Source organism: Centroberyx gerrardi, chromosome 22 (genome assembly GCF_048128805.1).
Source record: "Centroberyx gerrardi isolate f3 chromosome 22, fCenGer3.hap1.cur.20231027, whole genome shotgun sequence".
NCBI classification, from domain to species: Eukaryota; Metazoa; Chordata; class Actinopteri; order Beryciformes; family Berycidae; genus Centroberyx; species Centroberyx gerrardi.
The window spans coordinates 13944633-13959585 of NC_136018.1; the positions used below are offsets into that span (position 1 = coordinate 13944633).

Below are 14953 nucleotides of genomic sequence, written 5' to 3' on the forward strand. Positions count from 1 at the left end.
AAACAAACTGCAGCAGATATTGCTCACTTTTCATGAGTATGGTTGATTGAATTAGTGTGAATACAACTGATAATTTGGATTTTTATTACTTTGGACTGCCGACATCAGTGGATTCGATGTTATGTTTACTGCTTGTGTTGACACACTTACACAATTTATGATGCCAGGTGGGAGATATCAGAGCCCGCAAAAAAAATATCCTACTTGCAGGAGGTTGATGTAATGTTTTTTTCCCAGTTGGCAGTTCGTATTTACAGTAAATCTAATATGACAAGAACAGTCAGAGTATTTCAGCGGTCTACTTGCCAATGAGCTCATGCTAGTTAAAATAGCATATCTAATACCGCAATATACACAAGTTTCAGGCAATGGATAATCAGAAAATGAGATCTAGGCAGGTCCCATTGCAGTGTGAGTGTTATTGTTTTGAAAGGACGTGTTATAATCACTTTGGGTTCATCTGTGTGTATGTTGGACAGCAGGCTCCCTGCAGCTGAAGCTCTACAGTGAAGGAAGTGACTACATTCTGAACACAATCAATCGTCAAGATGGCAAAAAGTAGGAAAATTAGTAAAGTTGAAGTAAATTCCTGACTTTTTCAACTGGAAATTTCAGAATGTGTCCTTGACTTATTGATCCATTATCAATCAATTGCTTTGATCTCAAGGTGTATCATGAACCCACACTCCAGCAGCCAGCCAGTCAGACAGGCAGGCGGCCAGGCAGCCATCCCCTCAGGGCTTTCACTTCAGAAACCCTTTACCAAACCTTATTTGTTTGGATGAAATGTCACCAAACAAGTACAAATTATTTATAGTCCCATGGCACATTCACCTAATAAACTTATTTGAATGTGACCTCAGCTCTCTGGCTCCCAAGTTGATCAGCTTTCTTCTTCTCTTCTATGGAGAATACAGTAACGTTCGGCCGTTCCAGCAACTTGACTGTTAGCAAACATAGGTATATATATATATACAGTATATATATATATATATATATATATATATATATATATATAAATATATATATACTGTATGATAAGAAGACAATAATTCAATAAAGCACATTGCTGTATAAGCAGTGCTTCTATGTATGTGTTATGTCATAAGCTATGTTCGCTATATGACTATATACATCACTATATTGCAGGAGTTCATGCAAACTAATAGACGAAGAATAAGTTCTACCTTTGTGTAACATCATCAAAACTCATTTGCATGTGAATAAGATTAGTTGAAGTTACATTTTCTCAATAATAATAATAACTATATATATATATATAATAACTATATATAATAATAACTTTTACTTTGCTTTATTAATTATACACTGCTCAGTAAAGAACATATTTGATTGTACAAAATGACTTTTACCACACCCAGTGGCGGTGCGTGGGCGGGGCAGACAGGGTGCCCAGGGCGCCACGCCACTAGGGGCGCCAAATTTGCCCCCATTTGTCTTAATTTGATTGTTACTAGGGTGACACTGGGTGACACATATATAAAATACATTAATCGCGATCTACAAAGAAAGAAAAAATATATAAGAATAAATAATTAAAAAATAATAAAAAATTGCACTACGTGAGTTGACACAGCTGGGGAGGATTTACAAAATTGTTTTGAATGTAGCGTAATGTATTAACCAATCAAGGGCGAACATGCACATTGCGCATTTGGCATTGTAATGGTGCAAGGGAGACGTAGTTTTTGGCATTTGGCATTGCGTAATGGTGAAAGCATATGGCAATTTGAAGTAAAGAAGTAAAGTGCAAATTTTCATGGTAGATGATCCTATTTTTCTAGTTTTGCATGGTAACATGTGTGTGTGTTTGAGAGAGAGAGAGAGAGAGAGAGAGAGAGAAAACTGATTGATGCTGTGCGTCATTGTGTTTCAAGTTTCATAGCAACCAGGTATAGAGGAGCGAAGTGTCTCACGTTGCCCTGGCTGAACTTGGTTCGAGGTAAATAACAACACATTGAAATTCACATGCATGTGTTTGTGTGGACGCATCCGCTCACTGGCCTACCTGATGATATGTCAATCCTGTTGTTTTTGGTCGCCCTCGTCACATTGATATGAACTGTAACCTTGCCGTCCTCGAGCGAGATCTCCAGCGTCCCGTCGTCAAGGTTACTGAAGAGGAGAAGCCCGTCGGGGTTCCAGGTACGGAACTGGAAGCCCACAGATACTGCGTTGTGATTGGCCCGACCTGGCAGCTGCAGGAAGCTGGTGGCATTGAAGAAGACCGGGAAGGTGTGGGTCTCCACGCAGGAGAAGGACAGGTTGCGCTGTGTTAGAGACAGATACAGAGAAAGACGCACACAAAGACAGAGATTGGAAAGTCATCAGTAGATCTTCAAAGAGAAAAGACAAAAACAAACAAATCCCTGGAATGCGGCATGCGTGTGAAGTTGCTTGATTGTTTCAGGGGCCCCATTGCACCGTTGAAAATCGTGAGTTTTCGCACCAGGCTTTAAAGATAGGCCAAGAGATATATTTTCTGTAGCGCAGGTAAACAGGCCAAATGTGGCTTTGAATCCAGCCCTTGCCTGCTTACCTTCAGATGTCCCAGACCAAAGCCAGATTCAAAGCCAGATTCTGCCTGTACACATTACAAAAATATTTCTTTGGCTCGAGCACTCTTTGAAACCAGATTTGAAAACTGACATGAGTAACCTGCGTATCATAGTGAGAATGTTTACAGGCAGATTCAACGTTTACTATTGGGGATACTCACATACTGCAGTTTTGGGTTGGTTGAGTTGACTACCATGAATGTGTGTAACGGTCTGAGTCTGAGTGTGTTGTGTTGTTTGTGTGCTGGTAGAAAATAAATAGTAATGTGGACTTTTAGCACTAATTACCATTGAGCTTTCCCAACCTCATGCTCTTAATCAAATCATTAGCAAACTCACAATATTGAGCTGCCCTATTACCAACTATAGATGACTGTGGATTGTGTTGTGTGTGTGAGTGTGTGCACGTTTGTATGCATGAGTATGCATGTACATTCAAGTGGAACAGTGTTTGTATATGCATGTTTGCGTATGTGTCCGTGTGTTTGTGTTTGCCCACACATCTGTATGTATGTGTGTGTGTGTGTGTGTGTGCGTGTCCTCAGCTTGAGAGCGGATCTGTTTTGATTAGGACTGAATGGCTGCGTGAGTCATCAGAGAGAATTAGAGGTGCTGCTTTAATGAACTTGATTAGTGCCTCCATTTGTTCAATCAGTTCAACAGAGACCCAAGGAGATACACTGGCTGTTTACTGCTGAGGAGGAAGAGGAGCCGGGAGAGGCGAGAGCTGTAAGACTTTACAGACTATATCAAAGGCGGTTCTTTAACTGATTTTAGGGTTGGCAAAATACTTAATGTGCTGAAGTTACATCCAGCAGTTTCAGAGTGCTGTGTGTTTGAAGAAGAGAAGCAAGGCGTTTAATATGCTGCTTCTGGTGTTGAGATGGTTGAAAACACAAACTGTTCCCTAGTCGTTGCAGTGGAATTCTTTCTTTATAAGTTGTAGTGAAATGGCAGCCAGGATATCAAAGGGGAGCATGCAAACAGTGAGGCAAACACGTGGAGAGGTCAGCGATAGGTCAGTCGTATCTGATTAATTATGAATCTGTTAGACTATGTTAGTGTAGGGCAGAATTTGCCCCCACACTTAGGTCAGATACACGGTTACAGTGTGACAATAATGAGGAGGCCCTTTTGAGTGTGTCTGTGTGTGCATGTGCGTGTGTGTGGGTGTGTTTCCAACTGTTTAGAGTTTTGTGTTTGCATGTGAGTTGTGTGTGTGTGTGTGCGTGTGCGCGCACATGCATTTTCCTTACAAAGCTGGAGGTGTCTAGTTTCTTGCGTCGGGCCAGGTCAGTGATGTTGTCTCCATTGTAGTTGATGCTCTCCATGCAACCTTTAAAGTTCTTCCTTCCTCCACCCACTGGCTTCCCACTGTATGGCATCCCCCCGAAACTCAACTAGAGAGAGAGAGAGAGGAAAGAGAGAGATACATAGAAACATAGAATAAAACAACTTGAAATGAACTGAAGTAAATTCCAAATATAACTTGATTAAACAATGCTTCCGTTGCATTCATTTAGCTCCTCCCCCTGCAGCTGGAAAATTGCAAACAGCTTGAAAAATGTAAAAAATGATTGTTCAGCCATCCTCCCAAAAATAGTGATAACAATTGCAATTGCAGCATAATTATCCATATATCATGATAGAAATATCCAAACAAGAGCCATTGGAACTGATCCTGGAATTGGTCCAGGAGCCAAGATAGATTTCAAAACCCAAACAAGTAAACATGTCGTCCCCCACGAATGATGCAGGCAGCCCTTGGGCCAATCAGTAACAAGTAAACAAATGTTGTAGCATGTTTAAAAATGCCAGAATGGAGCAATGAGAGGCATCATTCCCTTAAGTTTAGTGAAAATCTGATCAGTGGCATCTGAGGTATTGTACATGATGTATAGACAGTTGAACAAACATTGTCACTCCCCCGTTAGGCCAATCAGTGTAATTTTGAAAAAGTCAGAGCTGAGCAATGACACACATCATTCCCTTTAGTTTCATCAAAATCCAATCAGTGGCATCGGAGATATTGTGCGTGACGGACAAATGGATGAACAGACGGACAGACAGACCGGGGCCCTCCCCTGGTTTCACTGTGGGGGACAATTAGCACCAACCCCCGCATCTACAAATAATTCTACAGGAAACACTGGTTAAGCTGCAGTATCTGGTTGGCATCACAAGTTAGGACTGCAGCAATGATGAAGACAGTGCTAAGGTGACCTGGAAGAACAAGCAGGCAGGGGGTCAAGGGATCAAAGGGAGGGGGCAACTTGTTTTGACAGGAGGTTTGAGGGAAATAGAAGTGATGAGAGGAGAGGAGAGGTGAGGAGAGAAGATGGTATGTTAATAAAGAGGCATCTGGTGTACTGAAGGGCGTGGAATTAATGAAAATGTAAAGCGGTTTCGTTACAATAGTACATGTGTTTAGTTTTCTGTTTCAGACCAACTCCGAGGGAAGCAGAGATGGTGGAGGATGGAGTGCAATTATCAGTAGATGTGTGTCTCTGTGTGTGTGTGTGTGTATGTGTGTGCGTGTGTATACAGTATGTGTCTGTGGTGATGCTTCACTAGTCTTAGTAATTACTGCCAAGGATAGACACAAACGCACCCGCATACTCGGTCTATAGGCTTAACTGGGAGCAGAAGACACACACCCATGCACACATGCACACATGCACACAAGCGCACACAAGGCGGACGAGATGGAGTTGGGTGGTAAGCTTTGAGTAAAAGCCGGTTGCAGTTACGCTATCTGTGGAGAGACTCAGTCAGGCAATAACACCACTGCCGATATCCCTCCAGGGTTCACCACAAATTCAACAGCTTCAGTTTAATTGGAGTGTGGTTTGTCCTGCTCCATTTCTCTGTATCCCACTTAACATTGGAACAGATCAGCCGTATCAGCAATACCTGGTAAAGGTCACACACTGACACACAAACACATATCGATATGCACGCACGCGCACACACATGTATACTCACACATGCAAATGGTTGCACATGCGCACACAGTACATACACGACCATGCATGAAAACACACACACACACTCAAAAGTGCATACGATACCAATTATATGTTCCAAAATCAATTTCCTACTTTAAGTATTATTAGCTGCACGCGTTGCATTCCATTACTGAGGGACATTAATTATGTGTGCTTTATGGATTAGTATTATAGCACAGTGTAAAACCAATATGTAATTTCCTGTGTTGTATCAATGTACAGTTCAGAGACACTGGAGACCAAGCTACCAGCAGAGATCAGAGGGTGTTGAAAAAAAAAAAAAAAAAGAATATAAGGGAAGATAATGAAACACTATAACGACAAGAGGTTGAGGAAAAACAGCAACACAAAGAAGAGATTGAAGAAGTCGAATAATGAGAGTAGAGGAAAATGAAGTGGTTGGAGAAGAAGAAGAAGAAGAAGATGATGAGGAAGCAGCAGAAGAAGCAGCAGCAGCAGAGACAGCAACAACAGCAGCTAGGACATACTGTGCGGTAATGCAGTGCTAAAAAGATCAGCAGCATGATAATAATGGCAGCAGACAGCGGGGGAGAGGAAAGGTGTGCTATGCTATGACATTATGGCTTTGTAACAAGCACAGAGTAAAGGCAATGGAAAGGGGAGCAGGCAGGAGGTGGAAGTGAGGGGGGTAAAGCGGGAGAGGCAAGCGTCGGGCGCTCGCAAGGCTAACAGTTAATTAGTGTACCAAACTGACTCATAGTTGGCGAGAGTTGGAGGGTATAAGGCACGGATGCAGACAGCGCAGCAAGTCATTACAGAGGCAGTGGGAAGTGTGAAAGAGGAACAGAGGCCGCGGTCACACTTGTCATCTTAATGCGGCTATTATCGTCCGATCACGCCGGGACGCGAGTGACGGGTCAGGACACAGAAACATCAGATCGTGCTCACACTGCTATCGGATCTTTAAATCCCACATATCGACACGGTCAGGCTTGCACTGTGAGCTGAATTCTGCATAGTCTAGACGCAATCCGGCCACGCTTCAGCATCCAAGCAATGTAAAGCCGTTTTCAGGTCAAGTGCGGATATACAGAGATAATGATCTGCTGAAATTTGATCTTTAGAATGAGATCGCAAAACTGCAAGTGGAACCAGCAGAAGAGAGAGGCAGAAAGACAGAAACAGACAGATGGATGGAGTATAAAGAAAGAAATGCAAACATTCTTATATGTGCTTGTGCATATTTCCCTATCACCTCCTTTTTGCGTGGGTGTGTCTGGATTTGTGTGTTTTCAGCTTTTCTGGTTGGATTCTCTCTTTCATTTCTCTAGCGCTCCCTGCTTTTCTGTGCTCCTCCTGTGTGTGTGTGTGTGTGCAGTAAATCCATTTTGCCCCTCACCTCGTAGTCCAGATCGAGGTGGTCGAACTCTCCGTTGGTCCGGAAGTGCTGAGTGTGTCTGTCCAAGGTGAAGTTGACGTTGCGACGGTAGCGTTCGATCACCACTGAGTGCCAGTGGTGGTCGTCCAATAGGCTGCCAGTAGTCACAGAGGTATGGCCCAGGATGGAGCCATACTGGTTACTGCCTGTAATTAACAAATAATAAGAATAATCATAATAATATTAGGATTATTTCAGTCAGTGTCCATCGAGTGGCTGATTCTGGAAACACAGAGACAACACATCAGACGCTGTAATTGCAATAGGTGTTATCTGTGTTTGACCTCTTCAAACAAACAAAAGAAATGAAAAAAAGATAATAATGATATCATGAAGGAATGTTTTTAATAGGAAATAAATAGTAGGGAGAAAAAAAAACATGCTTAAGCTGTATACATTTCCATCTTGAAGCCCTGTCACAGAGGCATGATATTCAGAGGTGGACTGATCACTCAGATCATAGTTTACTTACTTTAATTCAGACCCTTGATCTTATTTGCCACAACCGTGTACTACAGTACATACTGCCTCAGAGTAATTTAAAGCCAAGTGGAGTCACAGCTGATTTATTTTAGACAGAATGAAATACAAAAAGGATTGAAAGAGAACATGAAAACAAGATTGTATTGTGATGTTTATGGCCTTCAGATGTCACTGCACAGTAAGAATTTCTATTTTTTTCATAAAAAATACTACATTATACAATAGATTATAATATTCATCTGTCCAAATACTTTTGGCACTCTGAAAAGGGGGACCAGGACCAAAAGAGCTGAAGATTTGACCTGCTCATCCGATATGACTGAAAATCTTCTGGAATTAAAGATTCTTCACTTTAATCTGATTGTCATTCCGTCGTTGCTCATTGATCTCTGTCCTCTGTGGCTGAGCATTTTCCAAACGTGTGTGTTTTTGTGTGTGTGTGTGTGTGTGTGTGTGTGTGTGCGCACGTGTGTGTGTGCATGTGCGTTACCCACCCAAGTTAATCTGCAGCAGCAGCTTGGCCTTGCGGAGCTCCAGGGTGATGTAGTCTCCCTGCTGGCCCTCCCCGTGGAGGATGACGCCCTCGCTCTCCGACGTCTTGAACTTCAGCGCGATCACGTCCTTAATGATCTTCATCTTCTTCACCTGCACAAGTGTGACCAAACGCCATGAACCCTGCAGGCTCATTTCACTTCACAGGAGACCCATTCTCAAGCAGAAAAGGTTTGATCAAAATGAACTGCTTGATTCTACAAAAACTAATGATTCAAACTAAATAAATTATTGATGCCTATTATGTAATATACCATTTTAAAGCTCTGATTACAAAGATCAATAATCTATGAAGTCACGTGTTTCGCAAGTTTGATAATCCTCTGACTTGTAAAATGTGACAATACAAGGACTTTATCTGATAGCATTTAAACAATTCTAGCAATATGTGTGAAAATGTATGTAAAAGTCAACTGTCTTGACACATAAGTTTAAGAATGAAATACTGTATCATTGGTCATTTGCCAACTGACGAACATCATTTTTAATTCCATATACTTAATGCCATATTTGTGTGCTTGTGCCTTTATGTAGAAGATGCAGGCCGTGTTGTTAAATATTTGCTGTTTAACTTTGACAGAGAAAAATATGAGATCAACTTCATCAATTTTCACCTTGTAAGTTATTAAAAAAATAATCTTTAGCTTCAACTGTAAGGACTTAAAATAGAAGCAATTAAAAGTTTCATGCTGGATCTATGTGCTCTATATATACTAAATGCTGAAATTAATTGTTTTCTCATTAATTCTCATGCCTGTGAAAGAGGTGAAGACTTCTTGCTATTTGTCTGTTTTGAAGCTCTCGCCTACATGTGCCTGAACCACCTCAGCAGTACAACTTTTGCATAAGAGACCTAATTAAAACTGATTATATAGTCTATAATAATTGTCTATAAAAATACATGTCAAAATAGCAAATGCAGTACCTTAAAACGATATGAGATTACACCCTGTCCATCAAAGTTGATCACGTCCGCCCCTAAGAAAGACAGAGACAGTAGGAGAAACAGAGCGAAAGCCAGAGATAGAGACACAGAAACAGGGAGAGAATGAAAAGAGAGCAAAAGAGAAAGACAGACAGAAAGAGAGCGAGCGAGAAAAAGAGAGATGGTGACAGTGAGAGACAGAGAGAGACAGAGAGCAAGCGGGAGAGGGATTAGTGATAAATTGAGATTGCAGATAAGGAAAAGTCATGTGCAGGTTGGCCAGCGAAGCGAACTGGAGGGTGTGGAGAAGATGGAAGATAGAAATCAATACAAAAGGAAAATAAATCAAGACTCTCATCCCAAAGTGACATATCCACTATTTTAACCCTTTGATGCACAGGCTACTGGAAGCTCTCTGTCAAGACTGGATCAGAAATGACCCGTATTAGAATCAATGTTTTATTTTAATAATAATAATGGCATGGTATCTTCATCATTTTGCACAAAATAATGATTTGATGTTTGTCACTTTTTAACATATTTTTAAAAGTGTAGATACCCATTATGAAAAAAACACAGCTGTAGAAAAATGCCAACATCACATTTTTTTTGCATCCATCCTAACTATTCCTTTATTTCTTCAAAACATCTATTTTCTTAAAGCACAATACAATATTTCCATCTAATACAGCCATACTATTCATGTAAAACTAGGAACAGTATGTCATTTATCAATCTATAAATAGGTTTATGATCATCAAACTACCCATAGTCTCCTAGTGATAACTTATGTACTAATAGGTTATGTTGCCATGCAAGCAAGCTAAAAACATCATAGTAAGAATCTAATGTTGAGAAAAGTAGAAACACAGGTTGGAAAGCTATGCATAATTGATTGTAAGTAAATGGCCAACATCAGAATTGGCTATCTCCTGTTCTGCTAATGCAGGCTACATTAGCTAGAAGTTACTATTCTATGCCTCCATATGCAATAGTGAATCTAATTATAGGCCTAAGCAGGTTCCCTTGGGTCTTCTTTACTTTTGTTGTTTATGTGATGTTGTCATCAGCGTAACTTAGATGTTGGGAATTCTTGGAAATTGTAAATATACAATTGATATACTGATACTTTACGCTGTTGGTCAGCTTCACAGACAGACAGCTAGTTTTCATCAGGTACATTTTTTTTGGCCAAACTGGATATGCAGCATTTGAGAATGAAAGCCTTCATCTTAAAAAAGGAGGAGGGAGGAGTGGAGAGTGGAGCATGTAGGGTACAGGAGATCTAAAGAGGAGAAATAAAATACAGTGCTTGAGTCGCTCCTCAATCTCAGTATCATCACCCTAACTGTTCGAGTGGTTAGTGGAGAGGAGTGTGTGTGTGTGTGTGTGTGTGTGTGTGATTGGTTGGAGTGGGCAGAGGAGAAACGTGTACAGGAGAGGGTCAGATAAGAGAACTTGGGAATGATCGGATCATCTTATACACAGACACACACATGCACAGACACACTGTCTCTCACTCTTTCATGCTCTCTTGCTTTCTCACATACAAGCCTATACAGTACACACACACACACACACACACACACACACACACAGAACCTGTCCTTTCATGATAAAACTCCAGAGAGGGGAGGGAGGAAATTACATCTACTCCCTTTGTTCTAACTTCAGTACTTCTGAAATTATCCCACGCTGCCTCTCACAGGTAGAAATACATTGTCTTTCCATCTCTTTCACTCCCTTACCTCCCTCTCTCCCTCTCTCTTCTTCCTCTCCCTCCTTCTTCTGTCTCTCTCCATCACTCCCCCTTGCTGTCCCTCCCTTCCCTTTTCTTTCTCTTCTCTACAGCTTCCCCTCTTTCCCCTTCTTCTATCGCTTTCTCTCTCTCTCTCTCTCTCCCCCTCTCCCTCTCATCATCTCCTTCTGTCATGTTTATGGTCCAAACAGTGGTGGTAGATGACATTTTTCCAATTGTTTTGTGAGATATTGCAGATCTAGGTGTGCTACACAGAAAGGGGGCTGCCAGCTCAGCCGAGTGCTCGCTGTCAGGAGGGAAACTTCACGGAGGATGGAGGGCTTCTCTACCACCAGCAGAGAGAGAGAGAGAGAGAGAGAGGGAGAGGGAGGAGTATGACTTCTTGGTCTCCAGCCAGGACAGCTGTGACGGCGCACACTCAAGATGGCTGAGATTCCTCGGACGAGAGCCTGACCCAGATGGCGTTTTTCCACCAGAGATGTGAAGCGACGGAGAGGGACAGAGATGGGCGGGAGGGAAGGAGGCTAGATGTGGAGCGCTGCGTGACAGAGAATAACCAGCATCTCCAACTAAGGGAGAGTCCCAGCTATTACTCATCAGAGGCTGTAAGCTACAACTGGATGTCAGCACATCATGTCAACAGATGGGAACGTACCATGCTGCTCTGTGGTGGGGGTGTTAGCTGCATAGGTGAACATTTTTTACGGCTTCTACGTGATGATAATGTCAGTAGAAATATTTCTTCCCATTTTCATCAATATCTTGTGTGTGTGACTTGTGTAATTTTTTATAACTTAGGTACAGCAAAGTGTAAACTTTTGCTACACTACCAGTCAAAAGTTTGGACATATACTATACTTTATTTTTACTATTTTTCACATTTTAGAATAATAGTAAAGACATCAAAACTATGAAATAACACAAATGGAATTATGCAGTGACCAAAAAAAGTGTTAAACAAATCAAAACTTCACTAGTTATATTTGTCTATAAGATATTTTAGATCAAAATGGCTTTAAGATAATGAAAAACATAGTGCATTAAATCTTTTCAAACTGATGTGATTGCAGTTGACAATAAAGTTTGTGATTGAACTGATAATGATCACATCATATTCATAATCACTCTCCACTTGACATGAAAAATATTAAAAGTTTGATGTATTACACGTTATGTTGCGTTTGAGTCTATAGTGAGCATTTTGGAAAATTGCTTGACTGTAAAGTTTATTTCTTTTGACTGTCTGTATATGGTTGTAAGAGGGTAAGGGTGTGTGTTTGTTGTCCGTGTGTGTGTATGTGTGTGTATTTGTTGTCCGTGTGTGTGTGTGTGTGTGTGTGTCTTAACTTGAATCAAAGACGTAGGGAGTAAATACAGATCGGCCTTGTAAAAGAGACAGCAGAAAGTAGGATTAACAAAGACATTAAAGTGTATTTTTTAGTTGATTTTAACATCAGTCTATTCAAAAGGGAGAACGTCTCACTCTCTCAAGCATATTGTACGACATGCTCCCCCCTTTTCCCTCCACTTGCAGCCCCCCTGAGGCTTAACGCTGCAAAGTTGTTGTTTTGGTTTTCGTATTGTTTCATCTCTGGTCTCGCTACAGCAACAGATGATATCCACAAAGAAAATCTACATAAATACATTTCTTAGACTCAACAGATGATGATGGTGATAGATTATTTTGACAACAGATTTACAAAGCATACTGTCGGCATAAAAGGCCACAGGTTGAAGTCAGATATTATGATACGCTTGCGTTCTTTTGAAAATCTACTTGTATGCGGGTGATTGCACTTGTATAGAAAATTTAATTTGCACTCCCTCTCTCTCTTTCTTTCTTTCTTTCTTTCTCACTCCCCTTTAAGTCTCTCTCCCCCTTTTTCTCACACACTGACTCTTCTGTTTCCTTCCTCATCTATGAAATAATTGATTTTCTGTTGATCCTGTGTTAATCAAAATGGAAATGAGCATGTTAATGCCACAGCACGGTGGATCACGACTCCTTCATAGCCTCTAACCCTGACACACACGAACACACACACACACACACACATACACACACACACAGTCTTATATTACACAGTTCTGGATGAGTCATAATATGGTATTGCATCTAATTATCATACAGTTTCAAAACCCAGAATTATCGTCTGAAACCTACATATTTGGTGATTACACTGGGAACATAACATCTATATTTATCTGCCTCCTTCTCCTCCTCCTCCTACTACTTGTCTTTATTGCTCTCATCCTCTTTCTCCCTCCTTCCTCGTCGCGTCTTTATCTCGCCGCCTCTTTCCTCTGTCTTTCTCGAACACTGTACTCCCTCCCTCCCTTATCTTTTCGCATGGGAAGCATGGATAAAAATTTAGGCAAAGTTGATTCTAAGAGAGTTGGAGAGTTGGCGAGTGAGGGATGGGCGGATGAATAGACGGATATATGAGTTCTCATTTTCTGAGTGAATGGCGAAGATAGGAGCAGTGACAGCATAATCATGAGAAAGCACTGCGGCCTTTCAAACACAGCTGACAGACAACTCTGAATGATGATGCACCAGGCCAAGGGGAGTGAGTGTGTAGGTGTGTGAGTCTGTGTGTGTGTTTGTGTTTTATCAGTGATTTCCCCAAGAGTAATTGCAAGCATGTGTTTGTCTGATTGTGTATTTATTATGTGTCTCGTCTGACGCATGTCAAGGCGTGGCAAGCAACATTCATATTTGTCAGAAACATAAACACAGCGGGTTGAGCCATCTTGCTCTGTCATTACTCTGAAATGGCCCAGGAACAGCGCAGCACTCTATTAACAGTATTGCTTTTTACCTCAGACACCATCTACCCATCGGTCTATCTCTTTCTTTGAATGGCAGAATACCATGGAAATGAAGGAAACTTGCTCTTTTCCAAACTGCTTCCACACACTCACACCTGGGCATTATAACCGCCACCTCCTGTTGGCCGCTGAGCAGCTCAGCTGGAGCAGTTGGGGGTTAAGTGCCTCGCTCAAGGGCACTTCAGCAGTAGTTGCTGTTATTGAGGCAGGAGAGAGTGCAAATCACTGTCTTTTCCTGCCCAGATTTTCCTAGAATTCTCTAAGATTTAGGCTAACGCTGCCGCTGTGTGTGTTGGAGTTTACCTTCTCTCTCTCTCTCTCTCTCCTTATCTCTCTCTCTCTCTCTCTCTACAGTATATGTGGTATATGGAGGGCTGAAAGGGGGATTTATATGAAAGAAAAATAGAGATTTATGTAATCTGCACACAAATACATTGTTGGTATCCTGCAGAAACCTTGAATATCCAGTTTTGACTTTTTTAATTACATGGCACCTGTCATGCCAGTGCACAAATTTGAAGAAAATAAAAAAATTAATCTGCATTGCAGCATGTGAAAAATACATGGACGACAATGAATAAATTCACCCGAAGAGATGACATTTTCATTGCACAAATCTCCTATAGGACACGTTTGGAAGGGGATTACTGTCAGCATAGATTGTATCTGAATAAGCCTTTTTGCGGGAGTGTTCTAAATACCACAGCACCCATGCATGACACCCTGTTGGAAGACCACTCATCTCGAGTTGCCAGACCTCTGTCTCAAACTAAAGGAGGTCTGGAGAACTTCTCGTCAGAAAATGTTGGATAACGAGACCTCGCGGAGCCAGAGGCAGCCATTGGATTGCCTCCCAGTTTGAAAACACATCCCAAAAGCTGAACGGTCTGAAAATGTTGCAATTTATCCATGTGTTACATAACCTGACATCATTAACCACCTAGTCTTTAACGGCCCGAGCCCTTGCACCATGGAGGACCTGAAAGCCGCTAAAAGTTTGCAGGCATACTGGGTTTTCACATCTGGATGGGTCAGACAACCAAATGTGGTGATCGGGAGTGGAATAATATTTTGTCAGCAAGGGTAAATATTTGTTGTGCTGCTCTGCTTTCAACAAGCTAACATTAGCTATCAAAGTGAGCGTGCTGCTAGCTTAGCTGAAATGCTAACAAAGGCATGCCAGTGTTAGCTAGGCAATTTAGCGCCAACCCACTTTACCAGTTCTGTGGGTAAATGCAACATGTCAACACTTCAACAAGTGTTTCAGTTAAGTTACGTCTTCATGTGTCCATCTTGCTGTCACAGACAAATTGTGTTTACAAGTGACCTTACGTGACAGCCAACTCTGCTGTTGTGTATGCTAGCAATCATTCAGACATTTCTTTCTCTAAAGTTGAGTAACATTTCTTGTTGACT

At 41.4% G+C, this 14953-nt stretch overlaps 1 protein-coding gene across 1 annotated transcript in view; it reads right to left on the reverse strand.

Annotated features, from left to right (window-relative positions):
- Positions 1 to 14953, reverse strand: part of cntnap2a (contactin associated protein 2a) — a 332210-nt gene that overhangs the window by 140873 nt on the left and 176384 nt on the right. The window contains exons 5-9 of the mRNA XM_071919513.2: positions 8947 to 8999; positions 7964 to 8114; positions 6948 to 7132; positions 3836 to 3979; positions 2030 to 2291 (exon numbers count right to left, since the gene is read on the reverse strand). Coding sequence (XP_071775614.1) covers positions 2030 to 2291; positions 3836 to 3979; positions 6948 to 7132; positions 7964 to 8114; positions 8947 to 8999 — 795 coding nt within the window. The remainder of the gene's footprint in view (positions 1 to 2029; positions 2292 to 3835; positions 3980 to 6947; positions 7133 to 7963; positions 8115 to 8946; positions 9000 to 14953) is intronic.